Here is a 22,857-nt window from a genome sequence, read left to right on the forward strand (position 1 = left end):
CCCCCCCCCGTTTGTCCTATTTACAATTATCATTGAAAGTGGAATGCAAAGAAAATCCCTAATTTGGGGTTGTCCCAAGAAAAGTAATAGAGGGGACATCTTCCAATGGGGACACAGATAGCAAACATATAAATGCCAATAGTGAGGTGCATTTTGATTCTAATTTTGAATTAAAATGCACCTCACTATTGGCATTTATTTTTCATTTTAGATTCCCACCTCTTGTCATCTTGGTTTTTCCAAGTGGCAACTACACTCTTTTTTTGGCACCTCGCTTGGATTAGAATATCTGGGGGTTCCTTTGCATGTATAAGGCCAATACGGATTTGATGGATATCGGATGGTGTACAGCAACCTTTTTTGACACGTACGTTTTGGTATACCCCTTCGGGGAGCCATACTGACCTGTTGATCCTGCAAATCATATGAATGTTTTTGTATGTATTTTTTTCATTGATACTGTATTTTGTAATTTCAGAGATGGCAAATTGTCCCTGACGAAGACTGTAATTATAAATACTCTCAAAACGCGTCGGACTCTCACTCATGAATGATGTTCATTTGTGCAGTGGGATCTACTTGCCATTACCGTTAAATATGATCATTTATTATGTTACTTTTGTAATCGTTTTTTTTTGTGTGGTCCTTTTTGCTATATGCTTTTAAATTTTGTATATCAATAAATTCATTTTATCTATTTTCTATAAAAAGATTTCTTCTACTTTTCCTTTAATTGCCCTTAAAATCCCATTATTGAGGTTTATTCTTTCTGTAGATTGAGGGATGTTGGCAATTTTTTTCGCATCACTCTTTGGGAGTTCTCTCTTTCTTTATATGTTCAGGGTGGATAATACACCCACAACCTCGCTTTGACTCCCGATCTGTTGCGAATCCCCAGTTTACATATAATACTGTATAGTTTGAAAGTCCAGGTATGGTTTTCCAATAAAAGGGAATATCACCTGTTATTGGTCTTTCTATATTGGTTCCTTTTTTGTACTATATACTAGGATCCATTCTCTTTATAGGTTCATTTTTTTCTGTCTTCTTAGTTACTCAGAATGGGGGACCTTTTAGGTAAAAATTGGGAGGAACTTATGTCTAACATTCAAACCAACTATCAAACAATGAACAAATCAAAACTGATCTAACTTCGCTTTTTCAAAGTTTGACTAAAGTTTTAGAGGAAAAAAGTGCTTTACATTGGCACATACAATCTTTGGGAAGATATATTCAAGAAAATATCAATCCAATTAGATTGAGAATTAAAATCTTTCCCATCCTAGACCATATCTCCAATGATCTTAAAAAAAATTGGGAAACCAAACTCAATGATTGTTCTAAGAATTTGATGATATTATTACAAGAAGAATATAGGACACAATTAAATATCTGATATATATTGAAATTGGTGCCCTATATGCTCGATTAATGCCTTTGAAAGGCCATGAGGACTAAATTAAGGGAACATCTTAGGACATATAGTAAAGCAATCCTTCTGAAAAAAGAAAAAAGTTCTGGAGGGATAAAAATGCTTTTGGTGAAAATAGAGCCTACAGATGGCATCAGAATAGACCTCAAAAAAATAAGGGTAGAAAGGCCACTAAAAACCAAGATAAAAATGGCTACAATTCGGATACACCATCTAATGCTTCTTCTTCGGCCTCCTCTCACACAGATCGTGCCCTCAGAAAGAGAAAGGGTCCCTTTGCAAGACAACAGGAGATGGAGGGGGAACTCCTACAAATCAACAAGAAACGAACTGCGGATTCACCACATACATCTCGTGGAGGTAAAACGGATAGCACCTCTAAGAACTCTCAAATCAGCAATGAGGGCACTAGAGGATCTATTGCGGGCAAAACCAAAACTACTAAAACCATCAAAGATTTGGGGGCCATTCCTAAAAATCAAACTCAACTCGATGATTTTTTAGACAAGATGACCTTAACACAGGCACTATCAACACAGAAAGAACAGGAAGTCACTTTAACCCCAAACACTCAATTGGCAAGTTAAACATTAACTTGTCATCTTAGGTACTCACTGAAGCGGAGGAACAGGTTCTTTCTTTGGGGCTATCTTTTTGCCCCAAATAGAAGCCAGGATAATTTCGAAACAGTCAAAGACATCTTTTTGTTTGCTAGAAAACTATTGTTGAAAAGCCTATATAAAAAATCGATCAAAAAAGAGAGACAATTGCCCCTAACCTCACTACAGCAGATTTCAAGGCCCTTCGGGACTTGAATTTGCTTTTACAAGAAAATGAGGGAGCGGACAATGTGTGGGAGGATGCCCTGGAAAGTGAAGATAGTGATGATGAAGTACTAAATGAGAGCCAACCAACTAGACAATTCAAAAGGAAATTGCATAGATTTCCACCACTGAGCCTAAATCCATCTTTGGCGTTGTTTGTTAAACAAACCACGAGGGAAATTGAATCCCTTAATAATGATAGGTCAGTTGGGAATTTAAGTTCTGAACAACAAAATGCTCTAAAAACTTTGAAAAATAATCACGATATAACCATAAAGGGATCAGATAAAGGCGGCAATATCGTACTTATGGACAATTCCAGGTACGAAGAGATGTGTTTAAAAATTCTCAACAATCGTAAATGTTATTGGAAAATTTCAGCTTCATTAGTTGACAAATTCAACCAGGAATTCTATTCTCTGGTGGATTAAGCGTTTATGGCGGGGGGCATTACAGGAGAATTGCTGGAATTTATTTGCACAAAATACACTCGCACTCCGACCATGTATGCACTTCCTAAAGTGCACAAAGACCTTCATAACCCCCCAGGTCGACCCATTATCTCTGGTAATGGTAGTATTTCGGAAGGCATTAGTCAAGTCATTGACCAGCATCTAAGACCCCATCTCCTAGAACTGGCATCCTATACCAAAGACACTATTCATTTATTGAAAATATTAGACGATTGATTATTCCGGTTTCAGCCATTTTGGTTACCATAGATGTGGAGTCTTTCTACAACAGTATTCCACACGATTTAGGAGTGGCCGCTGTCATTCGCATCCTACAACAAAAGTCAACCACAGAGTGGAAGTTCAACAAATTTATATTGGAGATGCTTGATTTCATTTTGAGACACAATGTCTTCCTCTTTAAGGGTTCCCACTACCTCCAGGTACAAGGCGTTGCTATGGGGATGTGTTGCACCCCCTCTTATGCAAACCTGTACCTGAGGGAGTGGGAAAAAGCTTTTCTATCTGATGACCTATTGATTCCATACACTCAATATATCATTCTTTGGCAAAGATATATTGACAATATCTTTTTGGTATGGAATGGTCCAGAGGACATTTTGAAACAGTGCCTCAAGGCCATGAACCAAAATGCATTGAATTTGTTCTTTACTATGTCTTATGATCACTCTGTGGTTGACTTTTTGGACATCACCATTGTTATACAGGAAGGAGACTGCTGGCAACACTTTGTTGCATGCCAGCAGTTTCCATCCTGAACCCCTCAAAAAATCCATACCCTTTAGTCAATTTCTACGTCTCAAACGGAATTGTAGTACACTGGAAGCTTTCCAACACGAAGCAGATTTGTTGAGTAAGAGATTACTCACAAGGAGGTATACCAAATCCTCCCTAAAAAAAAGCCTTCAATCGGGTTAAGGATGAGGATTGACATGACTTAATTTTCAAAGCTAAGACTAAAAAACAAGGTGATACAACTAGAATCATCCTGCTATACTCCAATGAGCATGACATCATTAGAAAGATCCTTACCAAGCACTGGTCGATCCTCACTGAGGATCCCATTTTGGGCGGCTTACTTACCCCAAAACCTCAAATCACTTTCAGGAAGGCAGGCTCGCTTGGAGATATGCTTACTCAAAGTGAATACAAAGGCAATCAGAGACAAGATCCATGTAAAGCTTGGGGAACCTTCCCCTGTGGATCGTGCTCTTTCTGTGGAGGACTTTTTTCAATTACCTAATAGAGAATGTTTCCGTTTGAAACATTTTGCTAATTGTAAAACCCAGGGAGTTGTATACCTAGTACAATGTCAATGTGGTGCATTCTATGTCGGGAAGACCCGACAGGAATTTGGTCAGCGGGTGAGTAAACATCTATTAAGCATGCGAATTGGCAACTTATATCTTCCCCTTGGAAGACATGTTGCCAAGAGACATGGTTACAGAATGCCATGTGTCACTGTATTGGATCGAGTACATATTCCAAGTAGAGGGGGGGATTGGAACAAGTTTGTTCTACAGCACGAAATGCGCTGGATTAGACACTTGGATGCTACTACCCCACCTGGCCTCAATGAAGCCGAAAGCTTTAGGCCCTTTTTGGAAGGCTTCAGTTCTGAAAAGACGGATTGAACGCATTCAATCTTTTGATTTAATTTTGATTTTCCAATTCCTCTTTTCCTCTCAATTTCCTCCCTTTCTTTTCCCTTTTCTCTGGTTTTATTTCATCCCTTTGCTAAGAGACAGGTTTTAATGACATATCTTTTTGGGGTACTATATCTATTGTTATGTAATGATACCTTAGTTCCACTCTTATGGATGGTTAATATAATTATTTTATTTATTATTTTATTTATTTCAGGTACTTTTATAGCGCCGTCAATTTACGCAGCGCTTTTACATATACATTGTACATTCACATCAGTCCCTACACCCTCAAGGAGCTTACAATCTAAGGTCCCTAACTCACATTCATACATACTAGGGGCAATTTTAAACAGGATCCAATTAACCTACCAGCATGTCTTTGGAGTGTGGGAGGAAACCGGAGTACCCGGAGGAAACCCACGCAGACACGGGGAGAACATGCAAACTCCAGGCAGGTAGTGTCGTGGTTGGGATTCGAACCAGCGACCCTTCTTACTGCTAGGCGAGAGTGCTACCCACTACACCACGATGCCACCCAATTGTAATTGGGCCTAATTATAACTTTGGTTGTGTTTATATATGTGCATTATTGTATTATGTTTTGCAGGTTTGGGTTTCTGTGCTCCATCTGATGTCCTCATGCTTAGTCTGTGGCCACCTACATGCACCCGGCACACGCAGGCTCCCATTTATTTACTTACTGCGGGTTTTGTTTTTGCTGGCAGCAGAAACTCCCACAGTCATGGGAGGTATTTTCTGTGTTGGGGGTATAATATTTTCTCCTTCTTGGAGAGAGAGCGGTTCTTTCCCTTGTGGGTTTCTTCCTTCTCTCTCTTGCCCCAGCTCTTATTTTATTTTATTCTATTTCATTTTATTTTTTGTTACAGATGTCCTTTTTGTGTCTCCATCTGTTTATTGGATGGACACTATTCAGACACTTGTTTACATCCTACTGACATGGAGGATGGTGTTCCGGCCTTTGGGTTGCGGAGTTTCCTTAGGTCTCTGTCATCCCTTGGCTGGTTCAGTCCCTGTCACGCTCCATTTATTATGGGCAGTGGTGCGGCAACTCTCACTGTCAGCAGTGAGGTCTCCGCTTCCACCTGCCCATCTCTGATGCACAGAAACGTGGGTAAGCTATCTCTGTCAGCAGTGATGCTCCCCGTCTGCATCGGGGATTGGTTGGCATGACCGGGGGGTGGGTCTGCCTTGTGCGGCCGGGCTCTCCCTGGTTCATCAGCTGTTTGTGTTATCGACATATGGTTAGTGACCTCACGACCCCCACATGGTGCGGCATCATTCACGCTTCTCGAGATTGTGTATCCTTTTGAGCTGGGCTATATAAGGAGAACGCCGGGAACCCTTATGGTGCCATTCCTATCCATGACAGTACTCTGTTTGATGCTGTGACAGGCAGGATGGAGGATTAGCTTCTCTCCCCCCTGCAGTGATCTTTTCCTTCTCTGGGGAATCTTTGAGACTTCAACGCCATTGGTAAGCACAGCAATTTCTTTTTGATACATTTTTTCTTTTTTTTTTTTAAAGTTATGTTTTTTGAATGGGATGTTTGGGGTTTTGCAATCCTCCTGTTTTTGCAGTAGGTTCCCTCTTCCCATTCACTGTGTAGATTTAACGCTAATTGATTATAACTGAATCAATATTTATTTATGAGTATTTTTGAACTCATTATTTGAGCATTGATATTATCTCCTTTGCCTAAGGTTTCTCTTTGTGTTCCTTCTATTTGGATCCCTGACCTTGAATCTTCACCTCTGTCTTTCAGGGTGGTTTGGAGGATTTTCATTGGAGCACCCTTTCATGCTAAGTTGTGGGGATTTATCTGTAAGTGTCACTTATATTAATTCATAGACTGTGTGGTCCTTGGCCCCCTTCCACATCTCTGGGATGTGGTTCTCAACCCCTCTGACAGACCTCCTTCCCCCTTTATCTATAAGGGTGTGTTGTGGGTGTGTCTCCACATTTTTTTGCACCCAAATTCGTAACATGGAGTCAAATACTCTATACCACCTATAGAATTAAAATGCTGGCCTCTATACCACCTATAGAATTAAAATGCACCTCACTATTGGCATTTATTTTTCATTTTAGATTCCCACCTCTTGTCATCTTGGTTTTTCCAAGTGGCAACTATATTTTTTTGGCACCTCACTTGGATTAGAATATCTGGGGGTTCCTTTGCATGTGTAAGGGCCAATACGGACTTGGTGGATATCGGATGGTGTACAGCAACCTTTTTTGACACGTAAGTTTTGGTATACCCCTTTGGGGAGCCATACTGACAAGTTGATCCTGCAAATCATATGAATGTTTTTGTATGTATTTTTTGCATTGATACTGTATTTAGCAATTTCAGAGATGGCAAATTGTCCCTGATGAAGACTGTAATTATGTATACTCTGGAAGCGCATCGGACTCTTACTCATGAATGATGTTCATTTGTGCAGTGGGATCTACTTGCCATTACTGTTAAATATGATCATTTATTATGTTACTTTTGTAATCGTCTTTTTTTTGTGTGGTCCTTTTTGCTATATGCTTTTAAATTTTGTATATCAATAAATTCATTTTATCTATTTTTCTATAAAAAGATTTCCTCAACTTTTCCTTTAATTGCCCTTAAAATCCCATTATTGAGGTTTATTCTTTCTATACATTGAGGGATGTTGGCAATTTTTTTTCGCATCACTCTTTGGGAGTTCTCTCTTTCTTAACATGCTGTTCTTTTTCCTTGCATGTGATTGGGTATTCTTTGTAAAGTGAACCTTTACCTCATGTACTAAGTTCTGGAGCAACTTGCAAATTGCACAGTCTGTTTGCCTTAAAGTAGAACTTTTTTTAAATTTTAGATCAAGTAAGGGAGGATTATTACCCCTGTCAGTTTTATTTATATTTTTTGTGTGTCCATCTGTGTCCCCATTGGAAGATGTCCCGTCTATTACTTTTCTGGGGACAACCCAAAATTTGGGATTTTCTTTTACTTTCACTTTTAATAATAATGATAAACAGGACAAATAGAGAGGGTGAATCTCCCTAATGGGGACACAGACAGTAATAAATGCCCGACGGTGTTCTAATCCACCTCCACTCTATCCAAAAGTTAAAAAGAAATTACTTTAGTTATTATTTAAGTAAATCAACCCCAATAATTTCCATATTTCAATATTTAGGTTTCTATGCATTACTGTTGAAAGAACTGATCCAAAAAGGCAGAAACTACTCAAAATGTCCTATTATATTTTTACATTCCCTAAATACCACATGCCTGGACCACGACTTAATTACTGCATGCATTTAATCATTTATTTCCTTCTGTGAATTTACTTTAATCCCTTTTCATAAGGTATTTTATGAGCATTTTGCGGAAAAATACCACTAAACTGTATAGTGAATTGACAGTTTCAGGATGGCATGCGATATTTAGGCAAAATGTGCCTCAACGTCTACATACCACATGCAAGTTGTTTTTGAGAATGGAGCCTATTGACATGTTTAAACCAGCCTAGTGATAGATTTGAATGTTACTACTTATTGGAAAAGTGTTAGAAGAGTGCATTCCTGTATTCCTACATATAATGTATGGGGTTGATAAAGTAGATATGGTTCATTTATTAAAGATAATATGCATTTTGAAAAATGTGTGTTTACTGAGCTTAGTATATAAGGTAAATCTGTTCACATTAAATACCAAGATAAATTAAAAACTAAATTTTGTACATGCTTGGATGACTGAAGCAAATGCAGCTTCAACATATTTACGAGGTGAAGTAAGGGCTCACTTTGCTAAGTAAACAGTCTATATTGCTTTGATAAGTCAATTTCTATATGGCAGAGCTGTTACCTTGGCTTGGGTGCATGGATAGCAGGTATAAAGCAAAATATTGCCAAATACCAACAAAACTCAAAAAATATATACAGTATATGTTGAATATAAAGTAACTACTGTATATAAAGCATTACTTTTATTACCCTGTTGATGGAAAAGGGGTTAATCTAATAAAGGCCTGTTGGGTTTAAAAAATCTTTACAGAGAAGAAGCTTCTAGTAAGAGAGAAGAATAAAATAATTATTGGGATGCTAAATTACCTGAGGGGGTCAGACAGACTTTAGCACGCAGTAAAGGCTAAAGCCTGTAGGGATATCTATCTTACTGAGTGATTATTGAGCCTGGATCTTTTATTGTCTCTGTTTGTGAACTAGAGCTGTCAGCGTAAGACTGAGCATGCTGTTGAAATGAAAACGGCCTAGAGAAAAACAAATGGTATGTACGTTAAAAAGATATTTAGGAGACGACAGAACATAATGAAGAATTACTGAGTGAGCAGTGACAGTTTCTGTGGCACAAGCAGACTTTGGAATGAAAATTCCTCCTGAATTTTAAAATGATGTGCGATGATGCCCTTCAACAATGAATGATAACTCTTACAGGTATGTGTGAGCTGTGTTATTTGAGTTAAAAAAAAATTTTTTTAAAGTGGCTGTTAACCCACTTCTACTAAATCATCTTATCCCCTTTGTACTATAATAACATGTGTCCCTGTGCCTGTGTAATGTAAACAATCTGCCGATCTGTACTGATATAAGCTCCACTCCGGGCATTCAGCTGATTCCTCAGATCACTTCTCTCTCCGGCTCACAACTGCAGTGGGCAGCCGAGCCCTCCTGCTGACATCAGCTGGACAGGAGGGGGGGAGAGGAGAGAGAGCACCGACAAGCAGCTGAGTGCCCGGAGCGCCAGGTACAGATCGGCTGATTTTCTACACTACACAGACACAGGGACACGTGGCATTATGGTACAGAGGGAATAGCAATTTAATAGCAGATATGAGAGCAGCAGGAGTGGGGGGGTAATTATTTGTCAGTGGATCCGCGCTTCAGGGTATTTTTGCAACTGCTGCCCCCCTATATAGGTAGGGATCACCTCTGTGTAACCCCAAAGGAATAAAGTCAGAAAGTAGGGAGTGGCGCTGTGCATAAAAGAGGGAATATCGGTATATAGTAATCCTACTAGTTAAAGTGACTGGCGTGTCTATATAATATTCTCAAGCATATAAATTAACAATGTGATATTGGATACAATAATGTATACCACACATGTAAAGTGATAAGTGTTAGTTGGTGTAAGAAATTAATTAAATACTATATAATAGTGCAATCATAATCCCATATGTTCAAAAAGAGAGAAATTACAAACTAAATATTTTTGTTAGTGTAATCATGATCCCATATGCAAAAACAGAGAGAGGTCATGAAACATAAGCACGAATGGCCTATACGGTGATCCGTTTTGTATTAATCGGTCTGTTATATAAAAAGCAAACAAAAAAAAAGTGACAGGTGCAAAGTGACAGGTGCAAACCAATTATTGGTATTTCAACCCCTAAATGGTAATGTGCAAATAAACTTCAAATATTATGTAATATTCCTATAATAAATCCTCAGTATAAAACAAAACCAAAAATGACAATTGCAAAATTAACAAAATATTGGTATTCCCACCCCTAAGTGGTAATGTGCAAGTAAACTTCAAATAATATATAATATTTCTGTAATAAATCCTCTATACACTCAAATAATATATAATATGTATTTTCGTGTTGAATCTTCAACCAAAGAAAAAAGTCCTATATAATGTGCAATATCAAATGTTCATAAAGTGACATAATATGTCTTCCAACCGAATTCTTCCTGATCTTAACAGACTCCCCCTGATGTGATTGCACTCACCGGAGCACTATACCCCTGCAGGGGGTATAAGTGTAAGATGTTTGTTTCCCAGGTTCCGATGTCCTTCTGAATCCTCAGGTGTTGATATCCTTTCAATTTCAAATCCCTCAATCTGGGTCATCCACTCATGCAAAGGGAGGAGGTAGGGGGAAAGGTACCTATTCCAATCCTATTCCCAGCCGAACATCCGTGCGACAAAGTACCTCGAATTAGTGGGTCCTACTCTAGTAATAGAATGGAAGATCCCTTGTCTCAACCATGGGAGCTAAACTCCTCTATGTGGGAGAACTGAAGGAGACAAGGGATCTTCTATTCTATTACTAGAGTAGGACCCACTAATTCGAGGTACTTTGTCGCACGGATGTTCGGCTGGGAATAGGATGGGAATAGGATTGGAATAGGGGATAGCGTACCTTTCCCCCTACCTCCTCCCTTTGCATGACCCAGATTGAGGGATTTGAAATTGAAAGGATATCAACACCTGAGGATTCAGAAGGACATCGGAACCTGGGAAACAAACATCTTACGCTTATACCCCTGCAGGGGTATAGCGCTCCAGTGAGTGCAATCACATCAGGGGGAGTCTGTTAAGATCAGGAAGAATTCGGTTGGAAGACATATTATGTCACTTTATGAACATTTGATATTGCACATTATATAGGACTTTTTTCTTTGGTTGAAGATTCAACACGAAAATACATATTATATATTATTTGAGTGTATACAGAAATATTATATATTATTTGAAGTTTACTTGCACATTACCACTTAGGGGTGGGAATACCAATAATTAGTTAATTTTGCAATTGTAATTTTTGGTTTTGTTTTATACTGAGGATTTATTATCGGTATATTACATAATATTTGAAGTTTATTTGCACATTACCATTTAGGGGTTGAAATACCAATAATTGGTTTGCACCTGTCACTTTGCACCTGTCACTTTTGTTTTGTTTGCTATTTATATAACAGACCGATTAATACAAAACGGATTACCGTATAGGCCATTAGTGCTTATATTTCATGACCTCTCTCTGTTTTTGCATATGGGATCATGATTACATTAACAAAAATATTTAGTTTGTAATTTCTCTCTTTTTGAACATATGGGATTATGATTGCACTATTATATAGTATTTAATTAATTTCTTACACCAACTAACACTTATCACTTTACATGTGTGGTATACACTATTGTATCCAATATCACATTGTTAATTTATATCCTTGAGAATATTATATAGACACGCCAGTCACTTTAACTAGTAGGATTACTATATACCGATATTCCCTCTTTTATGCACAGCGCCACTCCCTACTTTCTGACTTTAGGAGTGGGGGGGTGGTTGCACTGGTACGAGCAGGGAGTGAAGGGGGAGGAGGACAGAGTTGACACAGACACAGGAGAGCTGCAGAGCAGGCTGCGGATGATGGAATGACACAAACTCACCACAGTGTCAGGGCTCAGCAGCCATTATTATCGTGGTAAGTTTGCAAAGGGGAGGATATAGCCTGGGAGGATCAGCCAGGTTTTTTAGGGTATACAGGGGCCAAATTACACAGCACAAGCACTGTGCTGTAGAACATGCTTTAAGGGAACACATTTTTTTGTTTTTTTTGGGTTAACAAACGCTTTAAGCCTTTTTCGTAAGCACTGCTTTCCATTTAGAACAACTTTAATATTGTAGCTGGCCCAACCCAAGTTAAAATGAATTGGCATTTCAAATGTTTTATTCAGAGATTTGAAACTGGGAGAGCAGTCCAAGGGCCCAAAAACAGAGTGTGGCTAAATGTGCAAATATATTACATAACATGATCATATTTCATCAGACGTCGTTTAATTTATGCAGTGCAGCTGATTCACTAAATGCAAATAGGCTATTCACTTTGCCAGGGATGCTGCACTTTGTAAGATAATTTTCCCCAGATCTTAGTGAAAGAGGTGAAATGTCACTTTGTGAGGAATACTTAATCACATGCATTGAAAATGAAAGAAACATAATTTTTGCTTGTATATGATTAAATTAAATGCAGAGCTTCACCTCATTCGCTAATCTCTGGGGAAAATTAATTTGCAAAATGCAAATTTCCTTGCAAAGTGAACAGTCCATTTGCCTTTAGGAAATCAAACCCAGTGACTCCATACCATATGCATTGCTATCACAGGATGTCCAGTATATTGGGTTTTTGTAATGCATATTGCATTTTATAAAGTGTATAGACACCCTGTGATTTTAGCCTTCACTCTTATTATTTGGCTATATCTTTGATATATCCATCCATTGAACCATAGCTGACCTAGAAGGATATTAAAAATACATAGATGCCAACACTTCTTAAACCAGGGGATATATTTTCTATGTTTTATAAAGTAAAGATTTATCTCTTCATAAAAGCTGCCTGATTCTTGAACAAGGCAAGCTTTGCTGAGTTCATATAAGCCCATGTGTACTATAAAAAAAATAAAAAATACACACAGAACACATACATACAGTATTATTATAAACTTTGGTAATGTTTGGCAAAGAAATCTATGACTTATCCACAGTTCTTGTCTATATGCATAAAACTCAGGGCACATGCCCTTATATTACAATTCAATATATTAGACACCCAGGAGAGTATCCATAGTCCTATACCTGGGCACCTACATCCTACGTCAGTGTATATGATTCCTACATTTTGGGTATGATTCACCAGGATGCAGTATCACTTGTTGCTTGCTAAAGTAACATATCAAGCTTCACACAAGAGACAAAAAAAGATGTCACACAGTACACAAAACACTGAAAGGCATTTATTTTAGTAAATATAAACTACTAAATGCTACTTTATTTACTGCTGATGAGAAAATGTAATCTTGCTACTTCTGTCAGTGTGTGGTTAAAGCTTGTATGAGGAATTTTCATTCTACTCTGACTGTCCTATATGGTTGCAGGAGCCCTGACCTTCTGTCTGGACAGTGCTAATTGGCCCTGTGCTGATCTCATGCATCCTCCCAAGAAAAAAAAAGCTCTCTAGCAACACACACCAAACTGAGCATATGCAGAGTGACTCCAAAGGCTCCGTACTGTCAGGAGAGGGATTGAGGACAGTAAAAAAATGGGAGGTCAGAGAAAACGTATCAAACAGCTTTTTTACAAAATGCAGAGGATTAACTCCTTAGGTTCCACAGTGAGTATAACAAGCATAACTGCATATACAGACTGATTTTACTGTTGTGGGTTTAGTAACACTAAGTTTAGGGAAATATATTTTTTTACCAGGATGGTGCTTAGAATGAATAAAAAGTGTCCTTTGTGCTTGTGGCTGTTATGTTCATTGAAATCTTTATTACTCTGCTCCTCGGATACCCCTGCAGCTGTGATCTTTTAGTGCACTTAATGAATGGAGATGGACCTTTTATTCACCTGCCCATACTCTATTCATAGCAGGAAGCAATAGTACAGCTTTTATGAATGCAGCAAGGGTTTGGAAAGGGTGAGCATAGTCAGCCCTTTTACATAGTACCTATGGCAGGTCTAGCTACTCATATTAATCCCAGCAACTTCAGATGATCACAGCTGCGGAGTTAGCTGGGGGGGGGGGGTGAGAACTGAATATTTCAATGAACATAGCAGCCACCAGCACACAGGACATTTTTCACTCATTGTATGTACTGTCCTGGTGCTGATTTAAAAAAAAAAAAAAAGTATCTCAAAACTTTATTTGCTTGCTAATTGTTGTTGTTATTAGAACTGTACAATTATAAGCAACACAAGCGGCAAAAAGAACAAAACAACTGAAACAAAGAAATAAAAATCTTAGCTATAATAAAGGATGGCAGTGCTGTATATGCCTGATGTATTATTTTTTTTTTTCAAAAGCCTTGATTGAATGTTCATTAGGATGGGATTACTATACTGCAACAAGATCACTTTCTGTCCTAACAGTTTTTAAAGATGTCATGTTACAATTTCTTTTTGGGTCAATAGGAACAAACACTGGCAGCAAGTATAGATACATCATACATTCCTGATACCTTAAGGATTTGCCTTATCAGTGTGAAACATTATTTACCATACTCTATTTATAAACATGTTATCCTAAATCTTTAGATTTAGAGAAAAATCACAAGGTGCACAAGTAATCACAATTGGTCCCTCCAACAATCACTGTTGCTTGTGTTTTTATTGTCCTCCTACTTGTTATTCTTTTGTCACTGCAATGTGAGATATTCCTGTATACACACTAGTAAAATGCTGCTGAAAATAGTTATTAGCATTTTAAACTTTAAAAGTTTACCAGTTTTCAAGTAAATTTTGCTTTCGAAATGGATGAGTAGCACCTATACCTGTGTTTCCTATATTGCACTATGATTAATAATCTCAAAATGTGATTGCTAGTGTTTAAAGCAGATTTTATTGCAATTGTGCCTGAATGAAGGCAGTTTTTACTTACAAATTGGATAAAATAGTAATTGGCAGCCATTTGCTGAAACATAGGAGGACAGATTGAGATTAAAAGGCACTTGCACAATTTGCACTGACAGATGGGATGTGATTTCATTGTATGTTTTAAGAGGCTGAAAACAGCTCATCCAATCAGATGATGAGCTCTTGGGTATTGCCTGGTTAGAAAATTCTTATTTAATTAACTTTACAATGTGTATAATGCCTAATATTATTTATAACCTGCACTGCCCACAAAACAGATCTAAATGATCAAAATAACCTTTAAGTGGGTTTGAATTTTGCAGCATGTACGTCACTGTATATTTCTTTAAAGTATTTAAACTGTATTTTATAGTTGCAGTTGCTTTAGGGAAAATATTCCAGTCTAATCTACTGTATCCAGTGATTTGTTTGTCTGCTTTTTATATGACTTGTTATTCTTATGATTATATATGGGAAAATGCTAACTTTCAGAAGTCTATTACATTCGTCAAGCAACTTTAGTCATATATACAGCTTCCTAGAATGGCAAACGATCCTTGTGCATCACCTGCCTAGAGTGCGCACGTAGATGGGGCAATAACTTATTAGGTTAGCTAGCAACAGGAAACAACGTGATAAACCACTAAAATCATCATAGGTGAAAACATTGGAAGGCATTTTCAAATGGACTATACGACATAGATCTCTAGTCTTATTCAAGTTATTCAGTCATCTGAACACCTACAATGTTTCAAGACCTCATAAGGTCCTTTTTAAAGTTTAATCCTCACTTTTTTAAATTAACTGCATACCTAAGGGTGGGGGCCAAATGACTCACCAAGAATGATGGTCAGGGGCAAATCTGACCTCAATGACCCATGACCTGAAATGAATCACATACCATCCATCCATTTTCCAGAGAAACACAAATGTTTGCTTAGCACATCCATTGCAAAAGAATATTCCAACATGTTAAAAAATATATTTGTGTGATAATGGCCTATTATGCCTTTACATGCAGATTACAGTAACGTTTGACACAGTCACAATGTTGATTTTATCAGGCTAACTGTGGCTTCCCTTACTCTGTTATATATAATTTGATAACAGCGACCCTGTTGCTATACTTCCCTTTATAAATAAAAGCATCTTCATAAAAGAACACTGTGTAAATTTACCTTTAAGGCTGTGAGCAGGGCTTAAGGGAAAAATGTTAAGGTAAGTGGTATGTTCTGACAGCTTAGAAGTTTCCCCACACAGATTTGCTTTACAGTGGTTACAGCATACATAAATAATGATATAGTAACATCTGTGGTTTGAACAATAAAAAGCAAGTCATCATTTTAAGCTGATTTGATTTCAAATCCCTGAATAAAAGGTAACACCTTTGTGATGGGGGTGCAGTTAATATGCAATTTAAAGGAGAACTCCAGTTGAGGTAAAATGTCCATAAACATCTTCTGTACAGGGATGTATGCAACTATTGTTTGTGAGCTGCATCGTTAGCTACTATGTTATTTGGAACTTCTTTTTGCATGGTCATGGCGCACTTAAAAAAACATTTTCTATTTACTCTACATATCTATGACTTGTAGTTTTTGTTTAATCAGAAGTTATCCTTTAATAGATATTCTGTATTCAATAGCCATTCAAACAACTGGGCTTATACAATTGTGCAAAGAGCAAAATGCATAGGGAAGCAACTAAAAACATCCATCAAGTATTTGGGCCAATTCATATTCATGCGTTGGTGTGATAAAGTGCCAGAAATGATACATGCGCCTTTTTATGGTGTGTTAGATACCCTTTTTCAAATGAATAAGCTGCCTTAATGCAAAGCATGTTAACGTGCAGCATAACACCTGGTATGAGTAAAGTGGACTGTAATCTGATAGCTTGCTATAGGCAACATCATTTTGTACATCATCAAATTTCATTGCACATCTTAAAGCCTAAGTATAGCTAAAATAAAAAAAAAAGATAAACATCAGAACAAGGGATATAACTTACAGTCAGTAGGATTCATCCCTTGTGTTGATGCCCCTTCTTTTAGGTGAACTCCTACTCTGTCCTTGCCCCCCAACCCCCACCACTGTGATTCTCTGGTGCAGTGGGGGTTAATATAACTAAGGGGTTGTCACAAGCTCTCATTAACAAAGCATGACTATGCCTGCCTTTCCTTCCCAGCTCTGCCATTTTATAGCTTGTATGAATGAAACAGAATCTAATAATGAAGGGGGCAGACTTATCAATCATCTGCCCATCTTCCATTTTTAGTTCCTGTTTCATTCATGAACATTTATCAAATGAGTTAAATCAGCACAGGATACACACTCTACTGTCTATATGTTATGTCCCTTGTGCTGCTTTTTCTGTTACATACATAGTTACACAGTTGGTAAGGTTGAGAAAATACATCAGTCTATCCAATTCAACCTCTGTAGGTGTATGATTGTGTATGTGTTTATGTATATATCATTTCCCATACTGTATCTCTGTAAGATGCCCATCAAAGAGTTTTTTGAACACTCTCTGCAGGCACCATTAATTGTGCAAGGGAGTTCCACATCTTTATTGCTCTAACAGTAAAGAACCCTCTGCACAGTTTGTGAATGGCCAAGTGTATTCTAAAGTGATCTGAGATTGAATATTTCCCCCCCCTATGCTAGCATTACCATTTAGATATTTGTATATTGCAATCATATCTCCTCTTAAGTGTCTATTTTCCAGGTAGAATACATTTAATATATGTAGTCGTTCCTTGTAACTGAGGTTCTCCAGTTATCAGTTAGCCTCTATAAGTTTTCTTTGTGCTCTCTCTAGTTCCAGCACATCCCTCCTGAGGGCTGGAGACCAGAACTGGATGGCATACTCAAGATACAGTTGAACCAGAGTCTTGCAAAGTGGTAGGATTATAGCTTTATCACTTGAGTAAATACCATTTTTAATGCATGCTAATAGCCTGCTAGCTTTGCTTGCTGCAGCTTGGCATTGCATGCTATTGCTGTGCCTGTGGACCCCCAGATCCTTTTCCACCCTAGATTCCCCCAGAGGTTCTTCCCGTAGCATGTAACTTGCATTCATATTTATAGTTACCTAGTACATTACTTTACATTTATCAATTTTAAACCTCATTTGCCATATAGTTACCCACCTTTTATTGAGGTCTTCCTATAAGGTTGCTATATCCTGTTGTGGGATTATTACCCTAGTTAGTTTTGTATTGTCAGCATAACGACCTAAATTTACATATGGATTTTCTTACTCATTATCCAACAGTTTTATTACACCCTTTGTGACTGTCCCCTCCAATCTATAGCTCTTCCTCAGCTAAAAAAGTATCGTAGACAGTACTCCATGGTTATTGTCAGCAAACACTAAGATTAAACTATTTATTCCAACCTTTATATCATGTATGTTCAAGTTACACAGACATGGTTCCAGGACAGAGCCTAGGGGTACCCAACTTACAACTTTTTTTATTTTTATTTTTTTTTTTTAGCTACACTTGGGCTTTCATTGAAAAAGCTAATGTTATGTATGCAGTATATTATTCTAAGTGAAAGCATGGCTTATTCAAGAGCAGAGCTTGGGATTATCTAGTGAATCTTGGAAACAGAGCTGATTCAAGCCTAATCTACTATGCATTTCCAGCAAGAACAGGCAAACTCAGCAGTGCTAGTGAAGATTTCTACATTTGTACCTGGCAGCTGGCAGCTTGGGGAATAAACACACAGAAATTTATTTTTACAGATATAGATGCAATTTAATAAATAACAGGGCTATGTCCTATGACTATTTTACTGAGTAGACTTCCTATGTAATGGTTAATGACTTAGAGAGAGGTTTATAACTGTTTTATTAACATATCACAATAGGTTTTAATGACATTTGTAAGAAGAGATTTTTCCGACTGCAACTGTCATTATATTGAAACTTTACAAAATATATAGACTTTCAGCTTACACTTTTTGTGTTGGTTAGCTTGAAAGAGGAAACTTCTAGGCTTATTTACAAAATCAAAGACAAACATGCATACATGACAATTAGTCATTTTTTTACTGTTCTGACCCCTATAATGTGACATAACATTGATTATTTGATGACATTGTTATAGTTTCACATTATCATTGATTTTAGTATTTCTTTTATTTTGCAATCCAGTCCATATAGAAACAAAGTTTAAATACCTTAAAGGTGAACTGTTCATTGAAAACAGGGTTGAGAGTCTTCCTGTGAACCTTAGTTTCAAATTTCTTCTTTTTATCTGGGAGAAGAAACAACTTCACATAAGGATCAGATGTACCCCCCATATCTAAAGCGGGCAGCTCAGCAGCTTGAATTATTCCAACCATCAGCTAAAAATAAAACAAAAAAGAAAGATCAGATTCAGTTATGTCATATATAGTAATGCACATAATATTCTATATGATTTCAATTCAATGTGAAGAATACATTTGAAAAGATTGCATTCCTTAACATTTGTGATATATACAGGGTAAAAGCTTAATTCCAGTTGTAATAGCTCCTCTACTACAATATAAAAGAAGAAAAATCTAACTCATCATACTCTAGCGCTTCTCTTCGAGTCCTTTTCATGGTCCAGTGCCAGTCCTCTTTAACCCACTTCTAGTGAGCCCAAGGCATCAAAGACATGCCCCAATGGGGGGGGGGGATCTTTAAGAAGCCCTGAGTAAGCACTTTTCTCTGCAGCTCATCAATGAAAGACAGAAATGTAGGACCCCTGTGCATCAAGTGATCAGAACAAAAACATCAAACAAAAAGGTATGTATAAAGAAAAGAAAAATAAATGCTTGGGAGTGGTGCTTTGGGAGAGGTTTAGAGCAATTATAAAGCTGGATTTTAACTTAGATATCTACTAAAGTAACAACTATTTTTACAGTTAACATTCTTTAATAAAATTGTAACTTTAAAATGTAACTAAAGCCAAAAGTTTGGTTTTAGGTATGGATAGAATAAAATCAGCATTGAAGTTATCATGTCTTTTAAATGTTGTCTGTGTCATCAGGAGGGACATTACACACCCATCAGCTGGAAAGGAAATCAGACAAAACTTCCACAGTGGAAACACAAAAAGCAGTGTAAACATTTTATTGTTGTCTGTATCATTGCTGGGGAGGTTCTTGGCCTCACCAAACATTTTGTTCTGTTTTTCACTAATCAAAAGTTCAGGTACAGTTTGACTGGGACACAGACAGTTATAGCTTATCTATCCAAAACTATATAAAGTTTTCCTGAAGCTATGCTTTACCATTTAACAGTAGAATGAAGAATAGTATGAATGAATTAAGTGGATTGAAGTATATTTCAAAAACTATTCATTTAGTCTTAGCACAACAGTTTGTTCATTCAATATTAAGCTGAAATGCTGTAATAACCTTCTATTTTTGATAACTGCCATGATATTGCAGTTTTCTTCTACTGTATGTTTCAGAAGATCATTCTATACATTGGAATATATACTGTACCCTATATTATTATGAGCAGAAAGATTTATCTGACATTTAAATTATTTGTAACTGTCCGTGAAAAGTTTTAAATAAAAGTGAAAATTGGATTGATCAACTTGAAACATAAAATATTATTAAATATACAGTAGCAGGCACATGTACATGCTGCTATCCTGCCTAGTGCATGATTCGCTCAAATCCAGCTCCTAAATTTAAAGCCCAATTCACACAGCCAGAACTGTTATGGCACATAAAAAAATAAATTAACTGAACTCGTGGTGTGTAAGTTCAGTGCGGGTAAGATAGATGAATTCAGTTTCTGCCTCATGTACCTTAGCAGTACATTTTTGAAAGTTCAGCTCATAGAAAATTGCAACATGTGAATCACTGCATATATATATTATATAATATATATAAAGCTAAGTTACACATACAGTACATAAGGTATGGACAATGGATTGGAGAAAACAAATATGAGATGAGGTTTCATAAGCCCCCTCCACCCTTCCTTTGCATGAACAGGTACACTTTGCCAAATACAGAGCAGGATTTAGACATTTGTGCAAGTGCTGTTCTTTCTTGCATGTAATTATTCTAGCAGAAAATGTAAGCGTAAACAATAGGAGACAGCATTTGATATGCTATATATGAAGGAGTACTTTTGAACTGTACACAGCACAAACAAGGAAGAAAAATAAAATGTTATATTTCCTGATTTATAGGGATGAGCCGAACACCCCATGGTTCGGTTTGCAACAGAACATGTGAACAGGCAAAAAATTTGTTGGAACACGCGAACACTGTTAAAGTCTATGGGACACGAATGTGAAAAAACAAAAGTGTTAATTTTAAAGGCTTATATGCAAGTTATTGCCATAAAAAGTGTTTGGGGACCCGGGTCCTGCCCCAGGGGATATGTATGAATGCAAAAAAAAGTTCTAAAAATGGACGTTTTTTTCGGGAGCAGTGATTTTAATAATGCTTAAAGTGAAACAATAAAAATTAAATATACCTTTAACAACTTCCCACCCACCCTATAGCAGAATGATGGCCGGGCGCTGGTTCAATTATCCTGACTGGGAGTCATATGATGTCCAGCAGGATAACAGACGACACGCGCCTGTGGGGGCACGCAATGCGGCGATCGGTGCAGTGTGTCAGTCTGACACACGGCTACACCGATCTCGGCAAATCGTGATGGAGGCTCTTTACCACGTGATCATACATGTCCAATCACGGTTGATCATGATGTTTACAGGAAGAGCCATTTATCGAGTAGAGGAGGACCCGATTGGTGGCTCTCCTGACAGGGGGGTTCCCCCATGGATGCCCACACTGGACCAACAGGGAAGCCCCCAACACGTGGATGGCCAGTTATGTCCCCCATGGCCACCAGGGATGCCACAGTGTACCCAAAGTATGCCAATCAGTGCCCACAATTGGTGCCAGTCAGTGCCCATTATGAATGCCTGCCAGATCAGTGATGCCCAGCACTGCCACCCATCAGCGCCTATCAGTGCCACCCATCAGTATCCATCAGTGCCACCTATCAGTGCCCATCTGTGCCACCTATAAGTACCCATCAGTGCAGCCTTACAGTGCCCATCAGTGCCGCCAATCAGTGCCCACTAGTGCCATCTATGAGTGCCCATCAATGTTGCATACCGGTGCCACCTATCAGTGCCGCCTATCAGTGCCCATCAGTGCCACCTCATTGGTGCCAACTTATCAGTGCCCATCAGTGCAGCCTCATCAGTGCCTGTCACTGAAGGAGAAAACTTACTTATTTACAGAATTTTATAACAAAGAAAAAATGTATTTTCTAAATTTTCTGTCTTTTTTTATTTGTTGCACAAAAAATAAATACCCCAGCAGTGAACAAATACCACCAAAAGAAAGCTCTATTTGTGGCAACAGAATGATAAAAAATTTGTTTGGGTACAGTGTAGCATGACCGCACAATTGTAATTTAAAGTGTGACAGAGCTGGAAGCTAAAAATTGGCTTGGGCAGGAAGGGGGTGAAAGTGTCTGGTATTGAAGTAGTTAAATATCATGCCTGGGGGTGTCCTTAGTATGCCTGTAAAGTAGTGCATCTTTCCCATGTTTCTAACAGTGCCACAGCAAAATTAAATTTCTAAAGGAAAAAATGTAATCTAAAACTGCTCGTGGCTGTAATGTATTATCGGATCCTGGCAATACAGATAAAAATACCAAAAATACCCCCCAAAAATGGCGTGGATGTCACCCCCAAAATCCATACCAGGCCCTCCAGGTCTGGTATGGATATTAAGGGGAACCCTGTACCAAAATCTTTTAAAAAATGGCATGGGGTCCCCAAGGCACTATTTACTCTGAACAGCAGTATATATACTATATGGCCTGCCCTATATACTCTGCAGAAAATTGGGCCTTAGGTCTTGGTGACAACAAAACCTGGGGAATGCCCAGGAAAAAACTCCAAGCCTTACTTAGGTGTTGGTGGTACCAGAACACTGTAAGCCCTCACAAATACTCTTGTTGGGCACAGGAACAGGCCCTGCTGTGAAATATTATATCAAAAATTTTAATTACATGCCCCTGTTAAACGGGCAGAAAAATTGGGCCTTTGGTGGTGGTGGTGCCACAATACTATAAGCCCTCACAGATACTCTTGTTGGACACAGGAACGGGCCCTGCTGTAAAATATTATATCAAAAATTGTTCTTGGGTGGTGGTGCCCTAAACCAAAAATATTGTTGGAAGCTAACATCATCAAGATTGAGGAGGAATAGGATAGTCAGCATAGGCAGTCTTCAAGGGATCCCACATCCATAGCAAATTCACACAGTTACATCAGCAACAGGTGCT

The 22,857-nt window shown here is 37.9% G+C and overlaps 1 protein-coding gene across 5 annotated transcripts in view; it reads right to left on the reverse strand.

Annotated features, from left to right (window-relative positions):
• SYT1 (synaptotagmin 1) overlaps positions 1-22,857 on the reverse strand; it is a 954,200-nt gene that overhangs the window by 146,925 nt on the left and 784,418 nt on the right. For all 5 annotated transcript variants that reach the window (XM_073620000.1, XM_073619998.1, XM_073619999.1 and 2 more), the window contains one exon: positions 18,729-18,896. In XM_073620000.1, the coding sequence (XP_073476101.1) occupies positions 18,729-18,896 (168 nt within the window). The remainder of the gene's footprint in view (positions 1-18,728; positions 18,897-22,857) is intronic.

Source organism: Aquarana catesbeiana, linkage group LG03 (genome assembly GCF_042186555.1).
Source record: "Aquarana catesbeiana isolate 2022-GZ linkage group LG03, ASM4218655v1, whole genome shotgun sequence".
NCBI classification, from domain to species: domain Eukaryota; kingdom Metazoa; phylum Chordata; class Amphibia; order Anura; family Ranidae; genus Aquarana; species Aquarana catesbeiana.